Raw genomic sequence first — 17905 nt, 5'->3', positions numbered from 1 at the left:
GTGAGAGCCTATTATGAGGCTTGGCAGCCAGTGTGAAACTGGCGATATTTCAATAGTTCTATATATAGACATAAAAAATAAAAATAAAAGGAATAATTTAATCAGGTGCTTGCAGCATAGATGTTAAACAGAAGATTCATACTTACCCTGCTCCAATCAGGGAGCAGGCTACGGGTACTTGATAAAAAAAATATTATACTAATTTTCACCGGAAATCTCCTTTAAGAAGACTAAAACCAGATTATCACAGGATATGTCCAACCTTTCACCTTTTTTTTTCTCCCAACAACGTTGACATCATTGTACTGTTCCCATTAGTAATAAAACATTTGGGCTGAAGTAATCTACTGGAGACAGCACCATTTTGCCTAAATGCTTTTAGGTCACACTTTACATCCTGAGCAGATGTGATGCAAGGTCACTGTCACAGCAACACAGTTCATTTAAAGGAAAGTCACCAGAATTCTACCAATTGGTGGGTGGAATTACCACTGATCAGGGCATGCAACTGGCTGTTATTAACAAAACGTGTCTGGTATACAATAGAGTGATATACTTACAAGCAGAACCCAAAAATACATTAGGGTCATTTGCTCATCACTGGAGATTTTGGTTCCAAAATTCCTCTGTCTTTCATTTCAACCACAATAGACCTTGGAGTGATTTCATTTTTACAATATCCTAAACCACTTCACAAAGGTTGTTGATATATAGATTTTGATTTATTAAACATTTAACAGTTTGCAGTTCATTTTTTAGACATATTTCACATCCTTAAAAGAAAAACACAAACTTAAGTAGAGAGCAAGACAGTAGCATTTCTTAAAGATAGAAAAGACCTAATAGTTTGAAAGCTTTTAGGTGAAAGTCATAAAAATTGAGTCTTTACCTTGTGGCTTCCTTCCTTTGTTTGTTTGCCTTCCTCCTGCAAAATCCCATGTTTTCTAAAAGCACTAGGAGAAATGTCAATTCTCCTGTACAAAACGCAAGAAAAATAGATAGTAAGAGAGAGAAGCGGAATCTACTGAAAGCAGAGCATAAGTGCAAGTGGTTGGTGTAACATGGGTAGCGGTATGGGTGGTACCTGTGAATTTCTGGACTCTTTCGGCTTTTTGACGGTTCCTGTTCTTTTACTTTCTTTGAATAAGAGGAGAAACGCTCACTCAGGGTCATTGTTGAGGGACCAAAATGGTTCTCTGTTGAATAATGGGAGAAAAAAAAAAAATGATTGTAGAACAAATCATCAAAACACAAGAGCAATAATTCCCTATTTTCCATGTATGTGCAATTCTACACGACCATGTCAATTGCACTTGTGCTGGACAGGATTAATAAAAAGCTCTACAACAACCCCACCAGATAAGCAAGGCTATGACAAGATTTCCACTACATGCTCAGGGTGCACCAGAGCTTTACAAATCGTGGCTGGCCTGCAGGTCGGAAGTCACAATTTAGGGGGTTTAGTTTATGATGAATTCCCTTGTACCACTTTGTGCCATTTCATGGTAACTTTCACTTCCGATTCAGGGTAGATCAGCAGAGTATGTGATTAATCAAATCCTGTATTCAAGGGCAGAAACCCTAAACAACATTCCATAGTAAACATCTGGTTTACACACGAGTAAAGTTCTGCATTGTAATTAACTAGAAGAATAAAGTCACAGAGCAGAATATATTTATCATATGATAATATAACGTTCCAACAGAAAGAAACCTGTCACCAAAATGCTATCCATCACACACACACATCAGAAGGAAAGAGCACCCACCCCCTGCATCTACTACTCTCCAAGTTACAAGGAAGCTAAAACTTGCTCGAGTCTAATCTCCTGAAGTTCATTTTGCATGACGAACGTTACAATACAGAACAATTTCTATACATGCATATTTTCCAGCTAGGTAGAAAAGGTGACTACTAAACAACAGTATCCTCAGAGGCACAAGTGCAATATATCATTCCAAACTGGAGAAGTAGTGAAACTTCTGAACCAAGTCCTCTTCTTAGGCTCCATTCACACATCCGCAATTTTGCGGAACGGGTGCAGACCCATTCATTCTCTATGGGGACGGAATGGATGCGGACAGCACACAGTGTGCTGTCCACATCCGCATTTCCAGAGTGCACCGCCGATCTTCCGGTCAGCGGCTCCGGAAAAAAAATAGAACAAGTCTTATTCTTGTACGCAATAGGGGACAAGAATAGGCATTTCTATGGGGGTGCCGGCCGGGTGTATTGCGGAACCGCAATACACTACGGACGTGTGAATGGACCCTTAACCTTCCATGTCAGGCTTTTCAACAAGATGTAGAAGACGACATTTCCAATCAAGCCCATTTGATGAGGTATTGTTAATTCTAGATATTTGCTAGGCACAGTATCTCAGTATTCAACAATCAGCTGAATTTCCTGCAAGAACTAATTGGGATATTTGATCTATGACCAGCTTTAGAAATACTTGGCTTCTTTCTTTCAGAAATAGTACCACACCTGTCAACCGGTTGTGTCTGGTTTTACAGCTCAGCTCCATTGAGGAGGGCCGCTGAAGCCCAATAACAGACAGGCAACCATGGCTGATATTTATACTTCACATTAGTGTATCCTAAAGGCACAGAACACCATTTTTTTTTTCTGGAGCACACGATTCTGGTTAGAAATGTTATATAAAACATTAAAGAAAGAAATAGTTAGACCTGTAAAAACTGCGCCTAGAACAGTCCTGCAAAAGTGCAGCAATGTGTGTGAACCCAGCTTCAAAAGGGTTACCCACCTTCGGGGGCCTTTTGCCAGGCCTGCAGAGGAAAGCATAGTCACCTGCTCCCCGCCACAGGGTCCCAAATCCTTCTGTACCCCGCTGCTCCTGTTTGACAATATGCAGTTTTATAGGTGTCATGTGTGCAGCTGCAGTGGTGACGTGTCCCTATGCGTTACGTCAATGAGTCACGGAGACGAGCAGCAGAACATGCGCCTACCCTGTCAACTCAGATGTTTACAAGCAGGACTAAAGGAGCTGGAACCCCGCAGTGATGAGCGGGTAACTATGTTTCCTTCCGCAGATCCTGGAAGGTGGGAGGAAGGTTTAGCTAAAAGGCCCCCCCGAAGGTGGATAATATACTGCTAATGTACGCTATGCAAGCCTGCTCCCTTCTCCAACTGATGGCATATATACATTGCACACAAACATTGCAGCTTTTTTAGGTAGTTTACCTTTAACATGATGCACAATGGTCACAATGTGTTGGGCAAACAACTCGGATGGGCTGCGTTGAGATTGCGCAGACTGGATGTGCTGGAATATTGACTTGAACTCCTGATCTTTCTTGTTGCTGTGAACAAGGTCTCGAGACAGTTTTCGCTCATGAGTCATTACTCCACTCGGGCTGCAGTTGTGAAAGGGGAAATGAAAACAGGAGTTTAAATTAACAAGAACATTCATGAGCATTTGTAGCTTATAGTAAGAAGGATGATAATTTACTTTATAAAGATACTGGAACACGTTTTTAACAAAACCTAAAGCATCTGTGTACAAATTAACAAACCAAGCAAAACTGGAAATTAAACCCTAACAGGACTCCTAGGGGAGACAGCGAATCCTGACTAAGGGGGTTGGCCACTTTTTGGTTACCGTTGACCAATGTGTTTTTCAGATGATTTGATGACAATTACTAGTATAACCTTTGTTGAAATTCTGCACCATTTTCTATATTTCATGATATGCCCCAATGTTTGCCAAGACTTTAGTGCTGTCCACACAGAGGTCCTGTCCATAAGATGGCCGCTGATGGAAGGTCATGTGACCAGACAAAATCACCTCCATTCATATACACTGCACCTGCCATTTGCACTTTTTCTGTTGGGAGTTTACTGCAGGTGCAGTGTGAGACATCACATGGAGTTGATTTTCCTGGTCACATGACCCTCCATCAGCGGCCATTTTATGGACAGGACGTCTATGAGGACATAAAAAAAGACCTTATGAAATATAGAAAATGGTGCAGAATTTCAATGGCGGCTATATTAGTGAGTGTCATGTAATAATCTCACGAGAAGATTGGTCAGCAATAACCAGGAAGAGGACAACCCCTTTAACCCACCTACACAACATGGCTCACAGCTCTCCTTGAATAATGACTGTTTCACATGAGCGAGTCCATTGCAGGAATTACACTCAGTGTGTGAGAGTGATCCTCCATTGTGGACTTGCAGGAGCGCATGGCATTATACCGATTTATAATGCTATGTGCCTCTGCTTGACCTTACTTACAGCTTTATGTCACCATCATTCTGTAGAAGGAAGACCATGCAGAGGCATATAGCTTTATAAATAAGGATAATGCCCTCCAGAACGAAGGGTCACACGCTCACGCGTGATTTTCCGTTATGGACTCGCTCGTGTGTGGACAGGGTTATCAGAGACTCACTGACGCAGATTTCTCCTGCTCCAAATGATAGAAACTTGTATATCACAGAGCTCAGCTTTGATCTCTTCATCATATTCTGCCGATAGAGCAGCTGGAAGCATCTGCAGAAATCAGGTTAAACAAACCATGTTCTCCATAGCAACTAATCAGTATGCTACTATAACTTCTGTTAAAGTGAAAGCTGTACTGTGATTGGTTTGAAAAATGAGACCAGTTATGAAAAAAATAAAAAAATAAAAAACTTGCTCACCGTGCAAGATCCTCATCAAACGAATCTAAGCGGACACTAGGACCTGTTTCTCTGCTAACAGAGAAATTCGATTTAGAAAGAGACAGGTCTTCCTTGGATAACTGTTTCTCCCTGCTTTCTGAGGATTTCCTTGGTGGAGGAGACTCACTCCTTTCCTTTGATGCCTTGAAACTTGTAACCTTAAAATTTTTTTCAGGGAGAAACCCTTTATGAGCAAACTTTGAGGCCTTCTCCTCTTTCTTGGATTTTTCTGAATACAGCTCATCCTCCAGATCCTCTGACTTTTTGCGTTTTTCCTTAGTGCTTGGAATGAAAGACAACTCTTCCCATTTGGCTGGATCATATGGATCTTGACTCTTGGAATCACTATCAGAGTCTTTCCTTGCTCGGCTCTTTTTCTCATGTTCTGCCTCCTCTTTTGCATATCGCAATTCAGCCAATTTCAATTTCTCCAGCTCCTCGCGCATTTTATAGCGTTTAGGGGACATGCTCTTTTTATAAGCCCTCTCAAGCTCACTCATCGCAAAATCGGTAGGGCTGCTACGATCCTTCATTTTCTCCAGCTTTTCCTTTCCATTCTCTTTCTCCAGCTCCAAGGCCTTATTTTTCTGTTCCTCCATGAATCTTTGGGATGGAGAAAAAAAACAACAAATACATGGATACCTTCTAAACAACATACTAAAATACAAGGTATTATACCCAATGCAGGTACAAAGGATGATTACTTTTTAGGATGGGAGTCTCAAAACAAAAAAAAAACAAAAAAAAAAAAAACAGGAACACAGCACCTAGTGTCCACTACGGTGCACAGATTTTGGGTGATATTTATGGCCCACCAGGATGATATCAAAATGACTAACATAGGCACATGGTTGGAAAACACAATTGTGGTGGTACATCACAAAGCTACCGCTTAAAAGGCAACTCTGAAATAATAAAATAAAACTGGCTTGAAAGTAGTAGGCAGGAATGGAGCCACCAACCACCAAAAGCAGCAGTTCTACTTTTATATGAAATGTGCAAAGCAAGTCATTGGAGTATTATGTATAGCTCAGTTTAATAGAGGTTTCAAACAGATTAAAGACTTTACTGATTAAGGGTACTTTCACACTAGCGTTTTTCTTTTCCGGCGCTGAGTTCCGTCCTAGGGGCTCAAATCCGGAAAAGAACTGATCAGTTTTATCCCCATGCATTCTGAATGGAGAGTCAGTCCTTCAGGATGCATCAGGATGTCTTCAGTTCAGTCTTTTAGACTGATCAGGCTTTTCAGAAAAACGTAGCATGCAGTATTTTTACCTCCGGCCAAAAAGCCTGAACACTTTGACTGAACGCCGGATCAGGCCTTTTTCCCATTGACTTGCATTAACGCCGGATCTGGCACTGTGTGTTCAGTCAAAACGGATCCGGCTTTTGCATGTTAAACCCGAAAAATGTGAAAAAAAAGTTAAAGTCCATAAATGGCGGATCCGTTTTTTCCAATGCATTTTTTCATTGTGATCAAAATCCTGATCAGGATTCAAATGTAATCCGTTTTCACACGTTTTTCCGGATCCGGCGGGCAGTTCCGGTGTCGGAATTGAACGCCGGATTAAAACAACGCTAGTGTGAAAGTAGCCTAATATAGCGCCATCAGGCTGCCAGAAGTGAGTTGCACTTAATTTCTCATCAGTATTTGTGAAAATATATAAAAAAAATTATATATTTATTTATATTAAGCAAAACTGCTGCTTTAGGATTACATGAGAATGGAAATTTACATGAACCCTATCTGAATGCAATCAAAAACAGATACTTACCACTGCTCGTCCTAAACTTAGCTTTGGATCTTAAGACAGATTATGCTTTTTATCCAAACTACTGCAGTCACTGTACCAAGCTGAACTGAGTAGAGCGGCAGGCTTGTGTTTTTTATTTTATTTTTTATCTCATTAGGTTTTTTTGGTCTGAATTCTAAGACCATGTGATATATATTTTGTTCCTCTGCTTCGGATCGTTTCTCTTAAAAAGAGCACAATATAATGCCTCAACCAGGCATAAAAAATAAAAATAATTGAATAATGATGAAAGAGGACTTAAAAATTGCCTGCACACTGTGAACAAAATAAAAAGAATATAGGTAGATATAAAAACAAGTGTATTAAAGAGGAGACACAAGGAATAGGGTAAAGCCTCAACAATCTACTGTGCTTTAGAACAGACCTTCCAAAATAAGAACTTTCTATAAGAATTAGAATATGAAATTCCTTTTGGAAAGATATAACAAATGAACAGTATGCAATTTACAAATTGGGAAGCAAACAGAATGTTGGGTTATGCCCAGTACGGGAATACAAGCCCTAGAAACTAATAAAGATAGTGTGACATAAGCATTCAGTACCACAAGCCGCCTTCCCATTGGAACTCCACCAATGACAAGAGTGAGGCGTTGGAGTCCCCAGGATGAATGCGGCAGCAGTCACGAATGTGCGCTTCCACCGAACAGCGGTTGAGTACAGCACTTAACTATCTGCAGCAGTCCCAGAGTTGAATGGAGCAGCAGTGTGCATGCGTGACCACTGCTCCATTCAATCCAACACCTCATACTTGCGACCGTGGGGGTTTCAGCGGTCAGACCCCAGACAATCGGATACTCAATTATCCTTTGGGTAAGGGAAAAGATCTTATGTGACTTCATTTAAAGCCACAAAACTACTTAAGATGCTAAGTGCAGTGGCAGAAATGTTTCTGGTATCTACAAAAAACAAAAAAGTAAAGACTGACATACAGTAGCTAGCCCTCAAGACAACTTGTACGCCAAAAAATAGTCTATATAATGAACAGGTATATCATATGTGTGGTCATACCATACCACACATATGGTCAAAAAAGCCAATTGTGGGGCATGTGAATATTAACTTCATTGAAATTATAATATGTACAATTCCTTAAACTGGATACAATGCGTCATACAAGTCTTGAGAGCCAGCTACTATATATTCCTGTATTAAAAAAAGAAAGAAAAAAAAGAAAGGGAAGGGGGGGGATCGGAGTAGCATTGAAGGGAAATGTCAATGAGTAATACGGAATGGAATTAAAATGGTTAGGCTTCCACAGAATATACCTTTTATATCCAGTTCCCACTGGTGCAGTCATCTCTCCAGATCTGCCCTCTTCTTTCTGGCTACTGCCGTAAAGCGAACTCATTGAGGGCGGGCTCTTGGTCAAAGGACTCTTCCTTGGTGGACTCAAGCTATGCTCAAATGGGCTTTGACGAGAAGATGCCCTGAAGGAACTGCTACTCTGTAAACCAGTGGGTGAAGGTGGACTAGGCTTCTGCCCAGGACTTGGCCTAGGAGAACAGCGTCGAACCACCACAGACTGTACAGAGCTTTTAAGTGTGGGTGCACGTTCTGAAGGACTGTGTTGAGTTGCAGGGCTTTCATCATAAGCTTCCATGTCCTGCCAGGATTTATTTCCTTCTTTGCTACCAGGATCCGCTCCGCCAGATGTTGACTGTTCCTTTGATTCGTCATCTGTTACCTGAGCAGAGGATCTTTGATCCTTTGAGTGACTCTTCTTATCCTTTTTTGATTTACGTCTAGTTTCCACTCTGCTGTGATTGGAGGAAGACCTAGAAGATGAAGATCTCCGAGAACGATCAGATGATGACTTGTCTGAATTTCTTGAATGGCTCCTGGACCGAGGGGACACGGATCTCCTCTTTGGAGAACGTGAACGAGATCGGGCCCTGCGAGGGCTATACGGTTGGCGGTTGTAATTTTGCCAGTTGGGGCGGTAGTTTATATACCCGCCACGATTATGCTGACCACGTGGATAGAAACCTCTACCACGCCCCCGGAAATAGTATGGTCTTCGATATCCTCTATTGTGACCACGAAAGTCACGATTTTGGTAAACTCTTGGGTGGTTCCTATCTCTGTTATACCCAGGTGAGTAGGACCTTGAGCGTGATCGTGAACTATGGGGCAGAAAAAAAAAAAGAAATGAAAAACACAACACGTTAAGTCCGATAAATATATTGCATGCACATAATATACAGTATATTTTGGCTTCTTGCAATCTTTGTAAAAGTCTAATTTACAGAAAGCATAAAAACATGCATCATGTTACACTGCTTGTTCTGTAACCCTTTTAGTAAGAAAGGTAGAAACGTATGCGTTCACAGCTAAAACACTTCATGGCACCTTTTTCATGCAGCCTGAAATATGAACCTTCCTTTTGACAGGTTTAAGCTTTTGTTTTTAATTCATATTTTGCTAAAGAAAATCACCTTGAAATACAGATTAGTACGGCAATCAAACAATTTTACCTTCTGTGTAGTGTTTAAAATTAGAAACCTAAAGCTAAATCCACAATACCATGTGACTTAACCACTTCTTACAAGCATTCGCAATCTGTGGATTTTCCCAGAAGTTCCTATGTGGGTGACTAATGCAGCACATGCAAAGGATTTAGCGACATTTGTACAGAAGTATCCCAAACCATGAAAAGCTGAATTAAACACATGGCTTCCAGATGTATGGAAAGTAGAAGCAAAAGCAAAGTACCACCAGCAATACTTCAGCAATGATCTTGACCAAACAGTTTTGCCTGAGCTCTGCTCAAGCTCTGAGAAAAGTACAGTTCAGCTCAGGCTGCATTAAAGGGGTATTTCGGTAGGTACAATTTATCCCCTATCCTATCAGATTAGTGGGAGTCCTACTGCTGGGACCGCCACCCACAAGAACAGAGGCCCCAAATCCCCTGCAGGCCCCTTGCTGCTCCCCTAAAATGACTATAGTGGCCCAGGGCCCCAGTTCTTGAGGCAGTGTATCTGTATATATCTGTACACACACACACACTGGCCAAAAAAGATCACCACCTGGACTTAAATAAGCAAAATGAGTAAGAGCCTCCCAGTTGGTTAGGTCTAGGTTCAGCAACATTAAGTGCCGAAAGAATAAGCTGACTACCTGAATATACTGACCAACCAGGTTATTCCATCAATGGATTTTTTCTTCCCTGATGACACTGGCATATTCCAAGATGACAATCCCAGGGCTCAAAATTGTGAGTGGTTCAGGAAGACACACGGATTGGCCACCAAGGAGAACAGACCTGAGCCCCATTGAAAAATTTTGGGATCTTGTTATTTATAGCACACATCCTAAAAATATTTCCCCCAAACACCTACAACTAGTCCCACAAAATTCAAGGTATCAAAACTAAAGGCCTCTTTCACACAATCAGTATTTGTGCATCAGTATTTGTAAGCCAAAACCCGGAGTGGGTCCAAATCACAAAAGCACAAATATGATTTTACTATGTGAAACATGCCAAACTGATAAAAAACAAAACTAATTTTAAACACTGGAGGAGGGGGCCAAAATTGTATTTACAAAAAGTGACATTTTCAGGTAGATTTTTCCAATTCTAATGTGACTTTTGGGGGTTAACACGCACTACATCTAGGAGGCCAACACAAATTAAAGGGGTTATCCCATGACTAAAGGTAAAAAAAAAAAAAAAAAAAAAAAAAAAGGGACATCTTATAGTGCATGACAATCTCTTTCTAAGAAAGCTAGAACCAGCCCTGTACCTCACATGGGTTCAGAGATCTCCCCATTCATTGCTCTGCTAGATTTATATCAAGCTGGCAGCTCAAGGGGCGTGTCTCAGCTCTCCCTATCACAGCTCAGGAGGCAGTTGAAGGATGAAACTGAGCATGTGCGGCCATCTCATTGAGCAGGTCAAAGAAATAAGAAAAATAACAGAGCAGGTGGCGCTATACAGATACATTTTATTGAATAGCTCATTGACCATGCTAAATTTTTAATTACATGCAATTACAAAAGTATTTAGATCTAGGTGCTGGTTTGAAAACTTTAGAATATTTTTCGGGGGACAAATCCTTTAAATATTACATAAAAGTTACACATGCCAAAGCCTGCTTTGTCCTGGCACTATTTTTTTTAATTTTCAAATAGTCACAGTTGATACATTTGGATTGAGACTAATTAAAATAGCTAACCATGTTTCAAAACTGGAGTTAGTGGTGGGAAAAAATAATTTGCACAAGTGAGCCTAAAAAGTAGCAAAGGCCATAATTTGTGACTTTTAGCTCCTGGATTCTGAAGTGCAGGGCGTAATGAAATCTCCCCAATTTGTAGTAAGTACTAGGATTTCTATGATGGATGCGTCTCAGGTCCATTGTCAGCATTCAGCGATTGTGTTGGGTGCTTGACTAGTGTTTATCAGCGCACAAAAGCAATAAGAGCAATAAGTCAGCCAGACTTCAAGTGCCAGTACACAGGCTTGTAGTCTGCCGAAAAATACATGCAGCAATTTGTGGTAAAAACATTTTACATTTGCCAGCATGACCCTTAGTTATTGCAGCGTAAATTGTAATGTAAGTAACGTCTTAGTGAACCACTAAAAATAAATAAAACTCAACATTTTTCCACCTTTTATTTCCCATTTCCATGCAAGTGATGCAGCTAAACGTTCAGGACTGTCTTTTGCTGCAATTTCCAATGCCTTTATTTTTACACCCAAATATTATACTATAATTCTAAAGGACATGCAAAAAAAATATTTATTTTTTATTTTTATAATAGAATAGCAAATATGATGAACCTAGCTTTCAGTTGCATTTACATGTGGAACTTTCAGTATGTTGAATGATCATTGCGATGCTGCTCGGTACATTTAAGTAACCAAGCGCACAATGAAGGAAGCTATGGTATATACTGGCAAAATCTCTGTGGTAGGACATCATTGACTAGAAGTGGGTATTTATTTTTTTTATTTTTTTGTAGTCCTGACAATATTATAAAAGTTAAGCAATCAAAAAAAATAAAAAATCTGTAGGAACACAAGCTGAATACGCAACTCTACTGTACACAGCTATAATTCCGTATACGCTATAGAGAATATTAGTCACAGATGAAAAGCTACCACCTTGTGCACAGATAGCGGTTCTTTTCTCCAGTACCCAGACCCAAACTCACGCCACATCTGAATTACTGCAATCTCCAACAATACCTTGTGAAACCATTTCAATAATTTCAAATACAGAGGATTTTTCTGAAATTTTTAACATTTGAACTGCCTTATGACTTAAATAATGAAGTGTAAAACAGTCTGGATTTTAACGTTAATGATATAAAGCATATACAGACTCTAGTTTCTAGAAACTAACCGCACAATATGTAAGAATATGGTTAAATAAAAATACCAGCAAGCCAGTCCTAAAGCGCCTTTAATAGCCCGCTGCTGAACACGACTTAATAATCCAAAAAGAAGCCAATACTGCAATAAACTGTGCCTCGCACCAAATGTATGCCACGTGGATTACAAAGTGGAGTTACAAGGGGTTGAAGTGCTGGCATTTATTTAAATAATAGCCTGAAACTATATGCACTGAATGCCTGTGAAGACAAAATACAGAAATGACTAAAAATGTCTCAATGCATACATCTAGAGCGAGTAATACAAACTGCCAAGTCTAAGTCTACAGCCTGCAACATACGTAAACTGGACAGAAACATGATAGCCTCGCACATTGAAATAAATCAAAATCAATACACATTGGGGACGATCCATAACTTTCCCATGCCGTAGAGGACTAAGGGTCTGCGCAGAACTCTATAAAAAGACTCACATATCCATATACCCTTCTTATTGCTGCATGCAAGTAATCGGAGGACCAGGCTTAAAAGGCATTAGTTCAAATCCCAGTTCTTCTTACCGCTTCTTTGATTTCATTGGATTCAAGTTAGTGCTACCATCAGAGCAAGATCATGTGCCGGTGAGCTGTGCCGCTGCTGGGGTCTACACTGAAACTGCAGGCTTCAACCTAGCGAGTGGAAAATACACCCTGGAGAGCATCGCTTACAATGCCCAGGAGGATTTCTGCTATGAACAGCTGACGATCAGGCAGTGGTAAAAGTCAAGCTCTACCCAGAAAAAGAGGAGATCTTCAGCAGCTTCCTGAGCCAAGACGATGCTGTAGCAGCTATTGGCAAACCAAGAAGAAAGCCTAACGCATGTCACGCACTACACAGATACGAGGAGGAGTTAACTGCCTAGAAACTCAAGCACCAAGTGCAGATACCACAAGGGACTGACACTAACAATTTAAAGCACTTGACATAAATGGCAGATTCAAGGGAGCTGAGCCTCCGCCCGCAAGATTCAATTAAATTACCACGTGTCTCCCAGGGAGTTTTCTCCTGTCCCTTGTGAAATGTAACCTGTAATGTGCTCCAACACAGATTAATCTCCACAATACAGGACCACTGGTACCCCTAAATACACAGTTAGCATTTACATCGGGTGCCACTTAAAGTCCAGTGCTCCCCTGCCGCTCTCTGTTCACATACCAGGAGCAGGTGACCACTCCAGCCGCTCATTATGCTCTGCAGACACGCTTCAAGTGGTCCGGCAAGACCGCCAAAGCGGTCACATGCAGATTTGGCTCGTCATTGCTTCTAGGATGTAGCTGGATCGGCAGTACATTTAAAGGGGTTGTCCCATCTCTCCACTGACATAGCAAGATGGGACTAAGCACTGGCCCCAGGTTCCTTGCCGCTAGTGTGAAACTAGCCTTAGTATATTTTTTCACTTCACTCACTGTAAGGGCTCTGTGCTCGAGCTGTGGACCGAAAATAGTGGTCCACAATGCACGGGCACTCCATGGTGCGGATGTGGACCCACTGACTTGAAGGGGTCCGCGATCTGCAGGATACAGCCAAAGATAGGACATGTCCTACATTTTGTGGTGCAGAGGCATGGACCCAAAAGCCCACTGAAGTGCTTTGTACAGTTTCTGTGGGCTTCCAATCTGTACGTCCACTCCGCAAAAAAGATAGGACATTTCCTATCTTTGGCCGTATCTTGCAGACCCATTCAAGGCAGTGGGTCCGCATCCACAGCACTTACAATAGCCTTTCCTGAACAAGCTCAGACAGCTGAGATAAACGGAGAAAATTTAAGACTTTTGTATAGACTACGACCAATGGTGAGGACCATGCATCGTTATGTTCTAGCTAGTGTGGCCCTGGAGACTGAAGTCCTGTATGTCACAGACAGAATGCAAAAATGTGACTTTTCACTTTTACATGGCGCTCAACTTTCCGGCCTCCTATGACCTGGCAAATTTACCATAATTTACTACAGAAATTAGTGTTAATTATAGCTCCAAAGTATGGTAGCTCAAAACTGGCACAGATTTGTCTTTCAAGAGAAGAGCTAGAGGTGTGCCTATTAGGTGGCTCTCACACGAGCAAACGAGGGTCAAGAATGGCGCAGGAAAGGCATGGTACACCATAAAAACACCAACTACTTCTCTTTATTTCAAATAGCAATGTAGGAGTTGTGAAACATGAACTTGCAATTACATAAAATAAAGATAAATTAAATTAAGAAAACATTTACCTATGCCTCCGTTTGCGAGAGTGAGAGAGAGATCTGGAACGGGACCTAGACTTAGAAAATGAACGAGATCTTGAACGCGATATGGAGCGGGATGAACCCGACCTTGATTTTGACTTGTTTTTGGACATCTTTCAAATGCCAAGCAGTCCTTTTAGTGTGATCTAAAGAGAATTTTGAAAAACATAATACAGTTAGTCAATAATAAATAAAATGTAAAAAATTAAGCTTTTTTTATACACCAACTCAAAAGCATTAAAGTTAGAGTGAATCAAGAAATAAACACATTAATACATATTTTAGGATACATCCACATGGGATGTAACTTGCCCACATACGTTGCAGATTTTGCCATGGTAAGAGATGCAGCATGAACGGATTTAAAATCTGCATGGTAGCTCAATTTATGCTGTAGATTCTTTTTCTGTGTGTGGAGAGGTCTTAAAATCTCATCGGTTTTGCTGGTACTGTAATATGATGCGGATTTGCCAGACGTAAATCTGTGGTGGTAAATCCGCAGTCCCATGTGGAGGCACCCTTTGACTTGTATCTAAACTGTTACGGGGTGTAATTGGCATATTCAAAAACAACCTGAATGTACAAGTTTCCCAAATCAATCCTCATGTTTGATGAGTACTATTTCCAAGTTAATACATAAAGGACATTGGCTACTAGTATGGGAATTCAAGAACACATTACTACAGAGGCAAAAGGGGATCCGGTGTCTAAGAAGCTTGGCAGCCTGCCATACTATAGTATATGGTTCTGTTCACATGTGCACTGTGGCTTCCTTTTATACTGGAAACTATCATACAAACACCAGTGGAGCCCAGCAGACCTCATTGACATCAGAAGTGACAGACAGCAGAATGCAGCACTTTATTTCTCTTATGATGCAGATGTGACAGAGCCTCGGGTATATGCACACGGCAGTATATTTTGCAGTTTATAGCTTGTGTGCGCACCAAGATCTGCATGTGTTACTTGCAGTTTTTTGTCCTGGATTGGCCCAGATCTCACCCCATGTATTGCAAAGGTAGAAATCTGCACTGAAAATCCACACAAACTGACATACTGCATTTTTTAAAATCCGCACTGCAGGTCATTTTCTGCGTTGTGCAAATAAGATTTAGAAAAATCACGTCTACGTAGCTGGCAGTGTATTGACCCTTCAGATTTTATGCGCTTAATATACATTGTGTGCATATACCCTTAAAGAGGTATTCCCATCACAGACAATGGGGGCATATCACTAGGATGGGCCCTCATTGTCTGATAGGTGCAGGTCCCACCTCTGGGACCCGCATGTACAATGAAAACGAAGTGGGGAAATGAACAGAGGGCGTCTGAGCATGGCTGGCTCGGCTATTTCCGTCTGCCCCATAGAAATGAATGGGATCAGGGGCCGCACATGCGTGGTGTGCTCCCATTCACTTCTATTGGAGCAGCGCTTGGTGGTGGACGGACCCTGGGAAATCCAGGGTCCTCCAGCCACAGTTCTACCCGCTCCGTTCTCCTTGTAGGTGCGGGACCCGCACCTATCAGACAATGGGGGCATATCCTAGCGATATGCCCCCATTGTCTGTGATGGGAATACCCCTTTAAGGATGTATTAGGCAGGTAGATTAGGTAACAATAATCGAATAGTCGTTATCATTCGTAGCTGGTTATTATTACTCAGGACAAGTGATCGTTATTGAAACACTCTAAAGTTGAGAATTGTTTGTGAATGCATCTATTACTTACAAAGAATTTAGCACTTGGAGGTTCCCACTACGATGTCTTGACGTTGAGATGTCATGTCAAATGACGATATTTTTTTGACAAGTTGAAAGAGAATCAAATGTTTTCACGATCGCTAGTAACCATTACACACTACAAAAACAATGTATAGGGAACGATTATTGATGCGTCTAATGCCCCCTTTACAGATGAATACCCGTCCCGTCACTCGTCAAGCGGATTAGTTTGATGTTAAACAATTAGCAGCTGAAGCTGGTCCGGCTCCTATCAGGACATTTTACAAGCAGGGTTAGATGAAATATTTACTAACTATCACCTGTTTAACAGCTAATCTGCACTAATCCTGGGTTCCTTACGCTGCAAGTTATTCTAAGAGCACAGCTGTAGCAAAACAGATCTAGTAGTCAACGCATGGAGAGCATAAGCTTTGAGAGGTCACTAACGTGATCCCAACAGGGGACATGCCCAACCACCTAGTGTGAAGACTGCTTTCCCCACACTGTTATTTTAGGGGTGATACAAGTAGTTTTAGAAAGATGACCTTTATATCAGATCAGCCTGACATGTGTACTAGTCCAAGAGCCCATCTGCAGTGGTTCTCTCCTTATTTATGGACTATTTGGAGACCCAAGCACTTGTAACCTGGTTTTAGAACCTCACCCCTCTTGTATATAGTCACCACAAGCTTTTCCTCCTCAAGGTATCCTCTTTGAGAAATCAGATGGAGTAGGACCGCATAGTTGGCAGCAGAAAATATCTGAGATATGGCCAACTGTACGAGAATAGACCAAGTAATCATTATTTGCCAGCTCTTATAAAATGTATTAAAGGGGTCATCAGGTATCAAATTTGGCCTTAAAAAAGTTACAGATAGGGTTCCTGGACCAGGAATGGCTGCAATGAGCTTCTGTCCCTCTGGATGAGCCCTACCATCCCTGCATTAGATAATGAGAACTATGCAAAACTTTTCCTATGGTGGCACTACAGAAGAATTCGGTTCCCCAGCTGTTTATAACCAATCACTAGAGGCCCAAGTAATACAAAACCCTGTGATCATCTGTCTGGAGACTTCAAAGGATTGGCTAAAGTGGAAGGCCCTTTCAAATAGGGCCAGTCATTTCTTTGGATATGTCACTATTCGTAAACACTGGCACATCCTTTCTTAAATCTCCATTTTGCCATGTCTCAATTATTCCTCCTGGAAAAGTATGAACTGTATTGTGAATGTTGCCCTTCGTCAATGGGCACATGCTCACCTCATAGAAAATTATAATGCTGCAGTTCTCTGCAGTGAGTAGGTGGGACCCCCATTGTGCAGGGAAAGATTTTACAGAGGGTCAGAGAGCTGACGCAGTGATGTAGCCCTTTCCTTTCTCAGTATCAGTGGGGTTCCAATAGTCAGACACCCACCGAACAGAAAGTGAGAACACATCCTATTGCAGTGGAAGTGTTGAAAACTCCTTTAGGCTACATACACAAGTGGCAGATTTTAAGCGTGCATTGTGCCGAAAAAACCTCAGCATAAGGCCTCATGCACACGACCGTGGTGTGTTTTAAGGTCCGCAAAACACGGATGGCATCCGTGCGCGTTCTGCAATTTGCGGAAAGGCATGGACAGCCTTTAATATAACTGCCTATTGTTGTCCGCAAAGCGTGGACAAGAATAGGACATTTTTATTTTGCGGGGCCACGGATCGGAGCAACGGATGTGAACAGCACAAGGAGTGCTGTCCGCATCATTTGCCGCCCCATTGAAATGAATGGGTCCGCATCCGAGCCGCCAGAACTGCGGCTCGGATGCGGACCAAAACAACGGCCGTGTGCATGAGGCCTAATACAGTATCAGCAAAAAGTATGAGATAGACATACACTTTGCATTTTTCTTTGATGCTGAAATTGACCTGTCGTGTGGATTTTAAAATTGCAGCCTGTCAATTTGTGCGAATGATTCTTCCGATTCTCTGTTTTCAAAGCGGCACTCGTGTGCATGTACACTTAAGGTCCCTTACCACAAATTTAATCTGGTGATTTTGATCACTAAAACACCATAGAAATTACTTGCTGTATTGAGAAAATAAA

General features: G+C 41.4%; 1 protein-coding gene across 4 annotated transcripts in view; it reads right to left on the bottom strand.

Moving 5' to 3' along the window:
* The window catches only part of THRAP3 (thyroid hormone receptor associated protein 3), a 45634-nt gene that overhangs the window by 9713 nt on the left and 18016 nt on the right, over positions 1–17905 (bottom strand). For 3 of the 4 annotated variants that reach the window (XM_040424413.1, XM_040424410.1, XM_040424411.1), the window contains 6 exons: positions 14087–14247; positions 7770–8627; positions 4670–5293; positions 3206–3378; positions 1085–1196; positions 890–974 (listed from right to left, as the gene is read on the bottom strand). In XM_040424413.1, the coding sequence (XP_040280347.1) occupies positions 890–974; positions 1085–1196; positions 3206–3378; positions 4670–5293; positions 7770–8627; positions 14087–14214 (1980 nt within the window). In that variant the 5' untranslated portion in view covers positions 14215–14247. Of the gene's footprint in view, positions 1–889; positions 975–1084; positions 1197–3205; positions 3379–4669; positions 5294–7769; positions 8628–12398; positions 12637–14086; positions 14248–17905 lie in introns of those variants that run through there. The other variant, XM_040424412.1, reaches the window with a different exon arrangement.

Source organism: Bufo bufo, chromosome 3 (assembly GCF_905171765.1).
Source record: "Bufo bufo chromosome 3, aBufBuf1.1, whole genome shotgun sequence".
NCBI lineage: Eukaryota > Metazoa > Chordata > Amphibia > Anura > Bufonidae > Bufo > Bufo bufo.
Note: the sequence above shows the minus strand (reverse complement) of the source record. Positions and strands in the feature narration are given on the sequence as shown.